The following is a 14,180-nucleotide window of genomic DNA, read 5'->3' on the forward strand; positions in this document are numbered from 1 at the left end:
GTTCCCTTCCACTGATCTGTCTCAGGCTGCATGTTACCCTTTTGCGACTTTGGTCAAGGTTGCCCTTAACATTCTTTTTAGAGTACATATTATATGATCTGCTTCCTACATAAACCTATGTTATTAATAACTTTATAATCTCTTCACCCACTTTCTTATCAATGTTTGCCCTCAACTAGCATTTGGTAACTGATTCGATAACCTATTGTGAACTAATCTATAAATTCCTGATGGCTCAATATTGTATTTCTTCCAGGGGCAATTATTATCTAGAATATACAAAGCATGTTTATTATCTTCTTTGACATGTTGAAGAAGACTAGTGTCCAGTGCAATCTTGGCATTCCAAAATTTCTGGACGCAGACAATGTTTTCTGTCTCATGCTCCTGGATATTTTTTACCCTAGAGAGCTAGCCTTGAAAAAGTGAGATCTTCTACATGGAAATGCTTTCAAAGCAAAAAGCAATAAAGTGATCTAGAAACCTAATATGATTTTACACTGTTAACTCCTCGCTCTCTCTTCTGAGTTTTGTCATTTTTCATTTTCATTTAATTCTGGTTTTTCTCACAATCTACCTCAGAACTGCCCTGACCTGCTTTTACATAGCAGCTTCAGGGAAACCACCCACATCTCTGGTGCCTCGCCCACCACATCCAGGATTGAATGGCTAAAGCTTCATTCCAGCCGCAATTACCCTTAACTAAAATAGCTGCCACGGTCTTTCCTAACACTGACTTCCAGGACCCAAGATGGTGCCGCGACTTCCTGTTGGCGTCTGTTTTCCCTTAACCAAGATGGTGGCTGTATTTCCTGTTAAGCAACGTGCTTACGGCCGTCTGCGGCGGGTGAGTATTGTTCCGGTGTACAAATGCTAAGTCTCTGGCTTCTGTTAACCTGAGGGTGAAAAGGGGGCAGGTCTGCTGACTAGTTGGCGGCTAGGGAATGATGTCCGTGCTTGGTCGGAAAGCTGTAAAAATCCTGCTTCCTCCCCCCTCCCTCCCAGCCTGTGGCATTTCTGCAGGGCTACCGTTTTCTTTCTGGGTCAGTTACTATTACTTACCCAGAATTAACAATGGAAAGGTTCAACTCCCAGCTTGGACATTTCTGACCTCTATGATCTTAGACCTGTCAGTTAACCACTGAGTCTCAGTTTCCTCCTCTGTTAAATAAGAGGGTTGGTTCTGGAGGACCCCGAGGTCCTTTTCAGCTCTAAATCCAGGATTGTATGAAACCGAGGTATCTGTTCTTCCTTTGGAATCCAGCCCAGGTGCTGCCTCCTACACAGACATTCCTCATCCGCCACAGAGAGTATTAAAAATGCATTAAAACCAGCAGTATTAGATGCAGTTAACAGTGAGCACCCGCACTATGTGCTGGGCTCTTTGGGATCCAAAGACAGAGAAGAAACAGTGGCAGCCCCCTGGGAGGTTTCATTCTCCTGGAAGAGACGAAACCTGTGCAGATACAAAGTATTTTGGGCTAGGAAAAACATTGACAACTAGGGAGGAAATCATCGCAGGCTAGTTGGAGGAGGTGGCATTTGAGTTCTGCTTGGGAGAAAGCTAGGTAGTTAAATGCTTTTTATTCAGAATGAAGTCATCATCCTTAACTGATGATGACTTCATCGGGCTCATAAATGGAAGAGATCTCAAAGGTTCTCTAGTCGAACCTTTTCTCTTTACAGGAGAGGAAACTGAGGTCCAGGGAGGTTAAGTGACTTGCCCTGAGTTTAGTCAGAATGTATCAGAGGTAAGATTTGAACTCAAGTTTTCCTGCTTTCCAACCCCTAGTCTACCTCTCAATGAGGTACATTGTGTAACAAATGACATTGCACTTACTGCATAATGTTCTATATTCTTAATTTTAAAATATGAGTTGGATATTTTATATTGGTCTCTAAGAAAAAAAAAGCTAAATGAAGCTGATATGCATATATGGTCTTAACTGATAAAAAGAAAAAAAAGCAAACAGGTTCCCCCTTCTTTTGATATACTGGATATGGTATGGTTAAGGGCTAAGAGTATATATGGTTGCAGCATGTATTTTACTTCCCAGCATTAGGAAGAAATGTCCACATAAAGCATTATAGATGCATATAGTTAAAAAAACCCAACTTTATTCCCATTTTTTCATTTTTACATCACATTAATTTCCTACTATAACTTCTCTGTTTTCCTTATTAGGGAGGCCAGGAAGAATTTTTTAAAAGCAGTTCAGCAAAATAAACTACCAGATCAACCAATGTGACACCATCAGGCATATACTATTAAGAAAAGAAAATTAACGTTTCTTGAAAAGGAGGTATTTCCCTTCCAAAGTTGTAGAGGTAGGTCATACTGGATCAAAGCTAGTTTAAGGGAACCATCCCCAAAAACTGATTGCAAATCCAGTTATTCCCAGACTCCTAGAAGGGGTTTTCAACCTCTCCTTGTCCTTTATGTTTTTCCAGTAAGAATGCTGTAGGATGAGTTTTCATTTAGCACTAAAGTTATTTTGCAAATACAAATGGTTCTTATTTTTAAAAAGGAGTTCTGCTTATCAGCAAGTTTTTCTTTGGTACAATGCCCAGTCCTGGAACATGTTTAGTATTTAATATATGATGATGTTCATTTAAAAAAAAAATTTTTTTTAATTTTTATTGTGGTGTTGTGCTGTTCTTTCTGGAAAAAGAAATCTCATCTTATCACAGCTCTGATAAAACACTAGGGTGCGTATTTGGCTGTTGATGTCACACTATTTTGTAGTCAAAGGTCACAGAATTTTAGCACCATTGCAGCTGCTAAACACTGATTATGTTTCATTGACCTGTTTTTCAGACCAGGGAGATATAGCAGTAAGAGGTATGGCACAATCCTGAAAGAGACAGCTATGGGCACCTACAACTTGAGTTGGCTAATATGGCAGAAATAAAAAAAAAAAAAAAACAAACAACTAGGATGTTTTTGTTTCTTTGAGAACCTTGAACTTTCAGGTTGATTCAGGATAAATCAGCCAAAACTGTGACTCATCCACATGTAGAACATATGTGGCAATAAATCCTGACCTAGTGCTACAGTGCTGGACTCTGAGTCAGGAAGACCTGGGTTTGAATTCTGCCTCAAACATTTATGAGTTGTGTGACCCTGGGCAAGTCACTTAAACTCTCTCAGACAGGTGGTTTTTTTTTCTTCTTTAAAATATAGAAAATAATAACTGCAGCATTTGTCTTAAAGCAGTGGTCCTCAAAGTGTTGCCCAAAGATTCCTGGGAGGCAAGAATATTTTAGAGCCAGCTCTAATAGCAAAGTTTCAAGTGTGAACATATATATTGGCAAATACTATAATTCAGGGTTTGAGTTATTGTTTTGTTGATTTTCTAAACTTAAGAAAGTGTTGGAGAAAATGTTGATGATGCAGATTAAACTTAAAAGTATGTCACATATAAATTTCCCCCCAGGGAGATTTGGTTGTTAAACATTTATCAGCAAACCACTCTGTAAGGTGCCTCTAAGATGTTTTCAGGGAGTCTCCAATGTCAAAACTGTTTTCATAAAAATGCTAAGATGTTTTTTGCTTAGTAAAATAATCCTCTTTTTTCCAGCTATGTATCTTTGTGCGTTTGAATTTTCTTCATATACTTCAACCAAAACAACTTATCACAACAGATTGAATACAGAAGCAGGTATGAGAACCTAGCTATCTTCTATTCAACCAGACATTAAAGAAATTTGCAAAAAAAAAACAAAACAAAAACAAATGCCATTTCTCACTAACATTTTTTGGAAAAATGTATATTTCATAAAAATATGTTAGTATGTAATGGGTTTATTATTTTTAAATAAAGAAAATATTTTAAAAGTTTATTAGTTTTAATATCTACTAAGGTAAATATCAACAGATATAACCCACATTAACAAAAGCTCTTTTTTGTCTTCAATAATTTTCAATTATCAAGGGGGACCTGAGACAAATCTCTCTTAAACAACTGTTGTGAGAACCAAATGTGATAATATATGTAAAATGTTATGCAAAACAAATGCCTATATCATCATTGCCTTCAATATTGTTATCTCTTAGGTTGATAACTTCTCAAAGGAAAACATCTCTGTTCTTCCAGTACTAATTTAGAATAAAGCAGGGCAGCTGGGTGGCACAGTGGGTAGAGGGCTGAGTCTGGAGTCAGGAAGACTCATTTTCATGAGTTCAAATCTGGCCTCATTTAGCTGCATTACCCTGGGCAAGTTATTTACCTCTGTTTGCCTCAGTTTCCTCATCTGTACAATGAACTGCATAGGAAAATGATAAACCACTCCAGTATCTTTGTCAAAAAAAACCCAAATAGGCTCATGAAGAGTTAGACAAGACTGAAAAAATGACTCAGCAACAGCAATAACTTACACTAAAGCAATGAATAGGAAGATAATAAAAGGAAATAAACTGCATGACAGTAGAAAGAGTTTTGGCTCTGGAGTCAAACATCCTGGGTTCAAATCCCAGCTTTGCTACTAACTTTCTGTCTGACTCTGGGCAAATCACTTAATTTTCCTCAGCTTTTTAACATGCTTAGTAAAATGAGCGGGTTGAATGACCTCCTAGGGCCCTTCCAGTTCTGCAGCTATGATTGTACGATCCTTGCAAACCAATTAGTTATAGAATGTTAGAACTGAAAGAAACTTTTAAGTTCATTTAATCCAACCCTTACATTTTACAAATGAAACTGAAGCCCTCCAGGCCAGTGTGTTTTCCGCTGGCCCTAACTTGCTTACTAAAGTGTCTCAGCCTTATCTGTAAAATAAAGAGAAGTTAGAAGAGTTCTAAGTCCCTTCCAGCTTTAGAATTCAAATGATTATATGAAATGAACCAATATCTTTAGCAATAATTCTTTAGTGATTGTACAGAGCATTGCAGCTTTCAGATTAGATTTACTTGCAGACATTTAGAAAGATAACTTGTTTCAAGTAATGCAGAGCAGGAAAGCCTCTTTCATGAGATGGGGTATATTATATCAAATACAGTAAACCTTTTGTTCTTTATTCAGTACCTACATAGTTTGCTTCAAAATTAAAGTGTTGGCTTTAAATCCTTAACAAATTCTTTCTAATCCCTGGTTTCCTTTAAAATCACTGATCTTCTTATATTTAATGGCATTCTGGACCAGTGCTGCAGTCTGCAGGGCCTGGATTTGCATTCCCAGCAGAGCTTCCCCACCAGCAGAAATGCCAGTTCTTTCCCACTGATTAAATCCCTGAGTTAGTTAGACTTTCAGAAAGCTGGTGAAGAATACTTGGGGAATTATTTGAAGTTGATCTAATTTGTGTGGTCAGAGGCGTTATTAATGGGTTCCATTTCATGTTAAAATGATAATTGGTAACACTATTCCATATAGTTTCAGAATGACCTTGCTTATTACAAACACACATTCCAAATGGGCTAAGAGGCTGAGGGCATAGGTTATGTAGCATTGTAGCTGACAAGAGATGGCCTTTAAAGGATGTTGCTGAGGACTGACCATATAATTATAGGTCACAAGTTGAAAAGAGATTTCAGAGGCCACCTAGTCCAACCATCTTTTTACCTTGGTGAAAACTGAGGTCCAAGGAGATTCAGTGTCTTCCCCTACGTCACTTGAGAGTAGTCTTTTGGCCTTCCTACTGTATAACCCTGCCCATGTCACATCCCTACTTAGTAAACTCTAGTGGTTCCCTGTTAGCTGTAGGATCAAATATAAAGTCCTCTCTTAGTCATTTGAAGCTCTCTACAACCTGACTCCTTCCTACCTTTCCAGTCTTCTTTATTTTTTATTTTTGGAGGGGGGAAGGCAGGGCAATTGGGGGTAAAGTGACTTGCCCAAGGTCACACAGCTAATAAGTGTTAAGTGTCTGAAGTCTTATTTGAATTCTATTCACTTTTCCACCTAGTCGCCTCTCTTTCCAGTCTTCTTATACTTTATTCTCCTCCATGCACACAGACTACACTAGCCTACTTGTTCCCCAGCCACAACACTATCTCCTGCCTCCCATGCTTTTGCTCTGGCTGTCCCCTATGTCTGGAATGCTCTCCCTCCCCACTTCTGCATCAGTGTCCCTGGCTAAACTTGTAGATTCTGCAAGAAGCCTTTCTAGGTCCCCCCAGCTGCTGGTGCCTTCCCTCTGAGACTACTTTTCTTCTGCTCTGCATACATCTTGTATATAGCTAGTTATTTATATGTAACATTAGACTGTACCATGAAGGGGTTTTTTCCCTTTGTAATAATAAGAACAGCATTTATATAACATTTTAATTGCAATGTGCTTTACAAATATTTCACTTTATTATCACAGCTCAGTGCTATTAGAATCCCCATTTTATTTTTTAAAAGTTTATTTATTTACTTTTACAGCATTTAGTTCCACAATCCCTTGAGTTCCAAATTTTCTCCTCCTCTCTCCCCTCCCCACCAAGGCAGTGTGCAATTTGATATAGGTTCTATAAATACCTTCACATTAAACATTAGTTAAGTTTTAAAGAATCATAACCAATGAAGTGAACAACAAGAAAGAAGGAACAAAACAAAACACAAAAGAGAGAGAGCAAGTAGTTCATTTCCATCTGCATTCAGACTCTGTAGTTCTTTCTCTGGATGTGGATAGCCTTTTCCATGAGTCCTTCGAAGTTGTCTTATAACCTTGCATTGCTGAGAGGAACCCAGTCTATCAAAATTAGTCGTCACAGATATGATATGTCTGTCATTGCATACAAAGTTCTCCTGGTTCTGCTCTCCTCATCCAGCATCAGTTTATATAAGTCTTGCCAGATTATTATGAAGTCTGTCTGCTCCTCATTTCTTATAGCACAATAGTATTCCATTACATTCATAAACCACAACTAGTTTAGCCATTCCCCAATTGATGGGCCTCCCCTTGATTTCCAATTCTTTGCCACCACAAAAAGAGCTGCTATAAATATTTTTGTACATATGGGTCCTTTTCCCACTTGTATGATCTCTTTGGGATACAGCCCTAGAAGTGGTATTGCTGGATCAAAGGGTATGCACTTTTTTATAGCCCTTTGGGTATAGTTCCAAATTGCTCTCCAGAATGGTTGGATCAGTTTACAACTCTGCCAACAATGCATTAGTGTTCCAATTTTTCCACATCCACTCCAGCATTTATCACTGCCTGTTTTGTCATTTTAGTCAATCTGACCAGTGACATGTGATACTTGAGTTGTTTTGATTTGCATTTCTCTAATCAATAGTGATTTAGATCATTTTTTTCATATGCTTATAGATATCTTTAATTTCTTCCTCTGAAAACTGCCTGTTCATATCATTTGACCATTTATCAGTTAGGAAATGACTTGTATTCTTATATATTTGACTCAGTTCTCTGTATATTTTAGAAATGAGGCCTTTATCAGAGACACTGGATGTAAAAATTCTTTCCCAGTTTTCTACTTACCTTCTAATCTTAGTTACATTGGCTTTATTTGTACAAAACCTTTTCAGTTTAATGTAAATCAAAGTTATCCATTTTGCATTTCCTAATGCTCTCTGTCTTTTGTATGGTCATACATTCTTCCCTTCTCCATAAATCTGACAGGTAAACTATTCCTTGCTCTCCCAGAAATCCCCATTTTTTACATACAGGGTCATACAGCTGTTAAATATCTGAAGCTAGATGTGAATTGAATTCCTGACCCTAGGTCTGGTATCCTATTCATCTCGTCACTTACTTGCCATTCCATGCATGCTACTCTACTAATAATTATGTGCATTATAAAACTTGTACAAAATATATATTTTAAATGAAATAACATTTGATCCTAGAGTCAATAGGGAACTAGTACAACACAATTTATTAAGTGGAGGAGGAATATGATCAGTCCTCTGAAGTGAAGATGTGGTACCTCATCTCACCTCCACCTCATGGGTAAGGTGCTGGGCCTGGAGACAGGAAAACCTGAATTCACATCCTTTCTCAACTATTTCCTAGTTGTGTGTCCCTGGACAAGTCACTTTACCTCTTTCTTCTTCCTTTTTCTCATCCTTAAAATGGGGATAATAATACTACCTCTTAGGGTTGTGATGATGAAATGAGATGATATTTGTAAAGTGCTTAGTACAGTTCCAGACACCTAGTAGATTCTATATAAATGTTAGTTACTAAAATAATAATTGTTGTTATTACTATTATTAGCTGTGATTTGGGAAAATCAATTTGGCAACTATGTGAAGAATGGATTGGAGAGGCTAGAGACTTATGGCAGGGAGACCAATTAGGAGGCCATCACACTAATCCAGGCAAGAGGTGATGAGGGATGGAACTGTGGGAGTAGAGATAGAGGGAGAAATGGCAGATTCTGGCAATTGATTGTCTATGTGACATGTAGGAGAGTGAGGATATTTACATTTATCCTGTCAGTCATTTGGTCGATAAACATTTATTAAGCACCTACTCTGTACTAAGCAATAGGAATACAAAATAAAACAATAGACAGTCCCTGTTCTCCAGGAATTTATAGTCTGGCTGGGGAGAGACAACAAACAAACAAGTATGTACAAATAAGCTATGTCCAGGATAAGTAGGAAATAATTAACAGAAGGAAGCCTAGAATTGAGAAAGGTTGGAAAAGACTTCCTATAAAAGATGGGATTTTAGTGGGGGCTTAAAGGAAGCTAGGGAGGAAGACAGGAGGCAGAGGGGAGGAGGAAGAGCATTCCAGGCATGGGAGAACAGCCAGAGAAAATGCCTGGAACCCAAAGATGGAGCATTTTGTTCATGGAATTACATGGAGGCCAGGGTCACTTAGATTGATGAGTATGTGATAGGGAATAAGGTGTGAGGACTAGAAAGGTAAAGGTGTGTGTGGGGGGGTGTGACTGAAAGGATGGTATTGCCCTTGACTGTAACAGGGAAGTTTGGAAGAGGAAGGAAAGATAATATAACAAGATTGTCAGTATAAAACACAACCCATCCTTCCCTGCTCATCCCATATGAACTCTTCTATCTTCTCCCCAATCGCTGCTCTCCAAGGATACCTGCCCCAGCAATGAAGAGATGGTGGCTGTGGATGGGCACCAGAATTTTCCCAAAAGCATCTGTGCAGCTTCTAGTGTAGCAGTTACAGCATAACTGGGAGACTGACACCTGGCTCAGAAGAGGACAGGGAGAGGGCATAGTGAGGGGAGTGTTAGTGCATAAGGGTAGGTGTAATTGTGTTGGAGACAAGCTCCATGATTGGTTATCCTGGGTGGAATGGGATGCAGCCCCTTTTACCATCCTTGGATGGGTTGTTCATCTTCCATCAAACCACTGGTCTAGAGTAGCTATGATGAGGACCTGAACTAGGGTGAAAACCATGGAGGAAAAAGGAGAGATGGAAGACATATGGTGAAAATGGAATGTGCAAGTCTTGGAAACTGGATATGGGGAGAGAGAGTCTGGGATGACTCGAGGTTCCACATTGGATGAGTAGAAAAATTGTAGTAAACTCAGCAAAAGTAATGAACTTTGGAAGAAGGCTGGATTTGGGGGGGGGGGGGGGGTGGAAATGTGTTTTATAAGCAGTAGCATTGTTCAGCAACATTTTGATATCAAGATATGGAACTTTAAAGGGAAACTTTTGAAGGCAGTGAAAAATGAGATCTTGGGTAAACCTTTTCTCTACAGTTTTCTTTAAAGAAATGTGATGTAATCCTGTGGCATTCTGTTCTACTTGGGACTGTAGCTAAGGTCAATTTCTAATTGCTTGCTTTTCTTCCACGTTTAATTATTAATTGCTTCTATCTGTGGTGAAATGATGTTTTCAAACAAATGTTGTGCCAATACTTTTACAATTTAATGTGAGAAAAATAAACTCCTTTAGGGTCAAACGTGAGGAGCTTTTTTTTTTTTTTAATGACTGATCAGTTTTTCTTTGTTTGTGACAGAGAGAGCTATGGAAGGCCAGAAAGCCATATCAGATCACTGCTCAGAAGAGAGCAGCAACTTTCTGGACCTATCCCCAACCTATGACATAGCACAGCAACTACAACAGAAGCCCAGGAATGAGGCCAGTAGTGAGACTTCTAGTTCTATGGATATTCTTGCTTCTTTTTCACTGGATTCAGGTAAGAAGCAGACATTAACAAACAACAACAGAACACAAAGCATGTGGGTATATGGTGGTTTTTCCTCTCCAAACATTAATAACTTGTGTTAGCAAATTATTTGTTTAAACAAAGTTGAAGGGACAAATTTCAAAGGCAAGTCTCTACTTAGAATTGGAAGTACCATTTGACCAATCAGTCAAGTGCCCTAAGGATGTCTCAGAGCAGAGACATAACCTTTAGATAAAAATGCTGATCCTCAATAACAGTGTGATACCTTCTGAAATCTATCTAGGGGATTTTAAATGTTGAGAACACTTGAATCACAAATAGGAATTGGTGTTTTTTCAGACATTAGGAAGAAATAATTTAGCTGCTTTTCTGATTTATATGATGTAGGGTTTTTTTTTAAGACCCTAATGTCACCCTTGGAAAATAGCTCCTTTGAATTTAAGTAGCCCCTTTGTGTAATAGAGTTGATTAAGCGTCTTATTAAAATTTAAGATAGCATCATTTGTAGATTAATAGGAACAGGAAAGACTAACACTTTGTCCTCAGAGACCTAGGTAAAATTATGAAGTAAACAAAGTTTGAATTCATTCTTCCCCTATCCCTACTGTCCTAGCTTAGACTGTGTCCTTCATCCCCTAATTTGCTTCCTACTTCCCCTCACCTCCTAGAGGTGTATTATTTCCTTGTGGTTCTCAATGTGAAAAATTACTCATCAGTGTGTGTGTGTGTGTGTGTGTGTGAATGTGTGTATATGGTGTAGGTGAGAATGGGGAGGTCTTCTTCATACCATTGAATATCATGCTATGTAAGTGCTATTCATTTGTCTTGAAATGAACTTTTCTAGGTTTTCCCTCTAAATCTTCCCCTATCTACTCTTCAAGACCCAACTCCAAAGCAAACTTCTTCAAGGTATTATCAATCAGTCCCTAGTTTGAATATTACCTTGCTTAGAATTGTTGTAGTACTTATAGTATTGTGGTTACTACTCATGTGGTATTCATTATATGTAGTATTATTGTATACTTGTCATATCTCCTCTGCTAGGTCAATTTTAAGTGCTTAGAGATCAGGAACTGGGTTATTGCAGAGATCTTTGCACATAATAGGCAATCAAAATATATTTTGAATGTACTCAAGCATTATAATAATTTGTCACTGGATATTTATTAGGATTTTAAAATAATTAATGATAAGGAAAGCATGCTATGTTGTTCAGTTGTTTTTCAATTGTGTATGACTCTTTGTAACTCCATTTAGGGTTTTCTTGAAAAAGATACTGAAGTGGTTTGCCATTTCTTTCTCCAGTCCATTTTATAGAGGAGGAAACTAAGGCAAATAGGGTTAAGTGACTTGCCCAGGATCACACATTTAGTAAATGTCTGAGGCTGGCTTTGAACTCGTGAAGATGAGTCTTCCTGACTTCAGGCCCAACACTCTATCCCCTATACAATCTAGCTGCCCCTACAGCTATGCTATTACTTTCTTACTAAAACAAAATTGCTACATGACAAAGAAGGAATGCCTATATAGGCCACCATTGAATCAGATATAATTCTTAGAAAAAATGTTTTGGATTATTTTTTTCTCCACTGTGTGTTTATTCCAGTGTTTACTAAGGCCTGGATCATACATTTCATGCTGAGAAGATGACCTAAAGTTGAACTTTTAAAAAATTTTATATATGAGGAAAGTGGTGATGAGAGAAGTTAAGTGAGGTGTAGAAGTCCCAGAAGTAGCAAGAGGAAGCTCAAGGATTTGAATCTGGATCTTCTGACTCTAAATCCTAAGTATTCTAGGGCACCCTGCTTCCTTTCCTCCTCTAGAGGTGATCGTTATTTCTCGAAGACTTTGCCAGGGAGTTACTAGCTGTGGAAGGACCTATAAACTGGAAAGCATGGATGGGCCTCGTAATAGACTTTTCCCCTTGGCTGAGGACTAGCCTCCCATGAAAAAACTATCAAGTTGGCCACCAGCTGATGAATTTTTCTGATCCTAACCTTTCAGGAAGTTTGTCCATTAAAGTCATACATCTGTTTTTTAAGCTAAGCAGGAAATGGACACAATCTAGAATGGGTTTTGCTAAACTATTGCATTTTTTCAAAGGAAATTTTACCTCTGATGGGAAAAATAAATTACTGGAAATGCCTTTGATATATCCTTAAAGGGTTATTTATTTTTCTTCCAAGCATCATTCTTTTGGGGCACAGGAAGTACCTGTTGCTACAGAGAGAAAAAGTTTTACATATGTAATTGATTTTAAAAGGATTATCACTTCCAGTCTAGCCCTTACCAGGAAACAGGTTTTCAGGAGATTGTTTTAAATATAGGGCAGTACTAATTCATAAGTTGCCCAATTTGTCCCCACTATAATCCGTCTGTATTTTCAAATTTATAGAATTGTCCTTTGTTCTGAAATCTTTAATCTTAAATTATTTAGTTGATCCAAATTGTTTTGCTCATTTATTTTAACTTCTATAATCTTTTCCCCACATCTTAGTTACAATAATTCATATTTTATAAGTGCTAGCTCCCGCTTGTCTTCAACAGGCAATCCCTAGTTTTTCTCTAAAGAGAGTCCAAATATCTGAGGAGCCTTTTATAAACATTAAATTTACCTACTGTTTTAGTACTGATGCTCTAAGAGCCTTGAATTAAACGTATATGACTCCAAAGCCAGTTTAGCATGTTCTTTCTTTTTTTTTTTTTCCTTTGGAAGGGGGCTTAAAGGGAAGATAGAGGCATTTTATAAAGTTACTTTTACTGATGAGAGGCACATGGTACAATGGAGAGAGAGTTAGCCTTGGAACCAGGAAGACCTGAGTTCAAGTTCTCCCCTGACTCAAACTGACTGTAGATACTAGGTAAGTCATTTAAACGCTTAGTGCTCTAGGCAACTCCCTTAAAATTGAGAAAGTTCTGACTTGCATTTATAAAGGAAATTATCTACCCCTAGCCTTCTGTAACGGTGATTTGAAAACTGACTGAAATCCTGGGATTTGTAATTTAGAGCAGCAAAGATTCCTTCTCAACCTTGAAAGTGATTTGGGTCTGTTGAGATCTCTGTTCTGGAAGGTGGACTTAAGTTTCTCCCAGATGTTCTCACAAAGACACAAATACAAAGCAGGGGTTCTTTGAGAAGAACTGCTGTCCAATCATGCCACGCCTTGATGTTTTTTCTTATTTTTTTTTTTCCTTTTTTTTGGTACTTAAGTGTGAGACTTTACATCAGATCTGCACAACTTGGCAGGAGGTTCCGGCAGCAGATAGGGTAGACCAGAGACAAACTGATGATGGTTGGTTGCTTCAGGTCACATGACAAACAGGAGCGTGTGCAGTGGAAACCCTACATTTTTCAAAGGCTGCCGGTGGGCCGCAGGCCTGCTTTATGTGTATTCCTGTTGAATTTCGTTTTATGAGATTTAGTCCAATGTTCTAGCCGAGGGATCGGCAAAACTAAGGCTTGCAGTTAGCCAGCAACCTGTTTTTCTGCAGTCTACAAGTCAAGAATGGTTTTTACATTTTAAATAATGTTTTAGTATATTTAAAACTATAAAAACGGGAGTGGGAAGGAGTGGAGAGGACTTTACCAAAACAGATCGTGGGCTGGATTTAGCCCTTAGGCTGTAGTTTCCCCACCACTGCTCTAGGCTGTCAAGTTCCTTTTTGATTTTAATTCTTTAAATTTGATTTTAATTCTTTCATCCACTATGTTATCTCTTCTTCCTCTTCTTGAGTCCTCTGCAGATTTGAGGAGCTCACCATCTATAACTTTATCCAGGTCATTTATAAAAATATTAAACAGCATGGTGCCAAGGGTACTCCACTGGAGACTGTGTGTTAAATTGATATTGAATGATTAACCAGTATACTTCAAGTTCAGTCACCCAACCAGTTCTTAATCCTTCTGTCTTACTATTTAATCCATATTTCTCCATCTTCTCCACAAGAACAGTATGAGATACTTCACCGCACAGTGCCTGGCTTACAACAGGTGCTTAATAAATGCCTGTTGATTATTGACTACTTCATAAAAAAAAATCTGGTAAAATCCACAACATTTTCCTCAACTGCTAGTTTTGTAGTCTTGTCAATAAAGGAAATAAAGTTAGTCTAGGATGA

At 38.1% G+C, this 14,180-nt stretch overlaps 1 protein-coding gene across 3 annotated transcripts in view; it reads left to right on the forward strand.

The window, feature by feature from the left end:
* Positions 1-626: 626 nt before the first annotated feature.
* Positions 627-14,180, forward strand: part of CHGB (chromogranin B) — a 183,639-nt gene continuing 170,085 nt past the window's right edge. The window contains exons 1-3 of one of the 3 annotated variants that reach the window (XM_069062776.1): positions 706-847; positions 3,582-3,662; positions 9,891-10,070. In XM_069062776.1, the coding sequence (XP_068918877.1) occupies positions 3,584-3,662; positions 9,891-10,070 (259 nt within the window). In that variant the 5' untranslated portion in view covers positions 706-847; positions 3,582-3,583. Of the gene's footprint in view, positions 848-2,189; positions 2,329-3,581; positions 3,663-9,890; positions 10,071-14,180 lie in introns of those variants that run through there. The other 2 variants (XM_069062777.1, XM_069062778.1) reach the window with 2 other exon arrangements.

This window comes from Petaurus breviceps, unplaced genomic scaffold (assembly GCF_028583685.1).
Source record: "Petaurus breviceps papuanus isolate PSGF00001 unplaced genomic scaffold, PetGlider_PUasm1.0 90504, whole genome shotgun sequence".
NCBI lineage: Eukaryota > Metazoa > Chordata > Mammalia > Diprotodontia > Petauridae > Petaurus > Petaurus breviceps.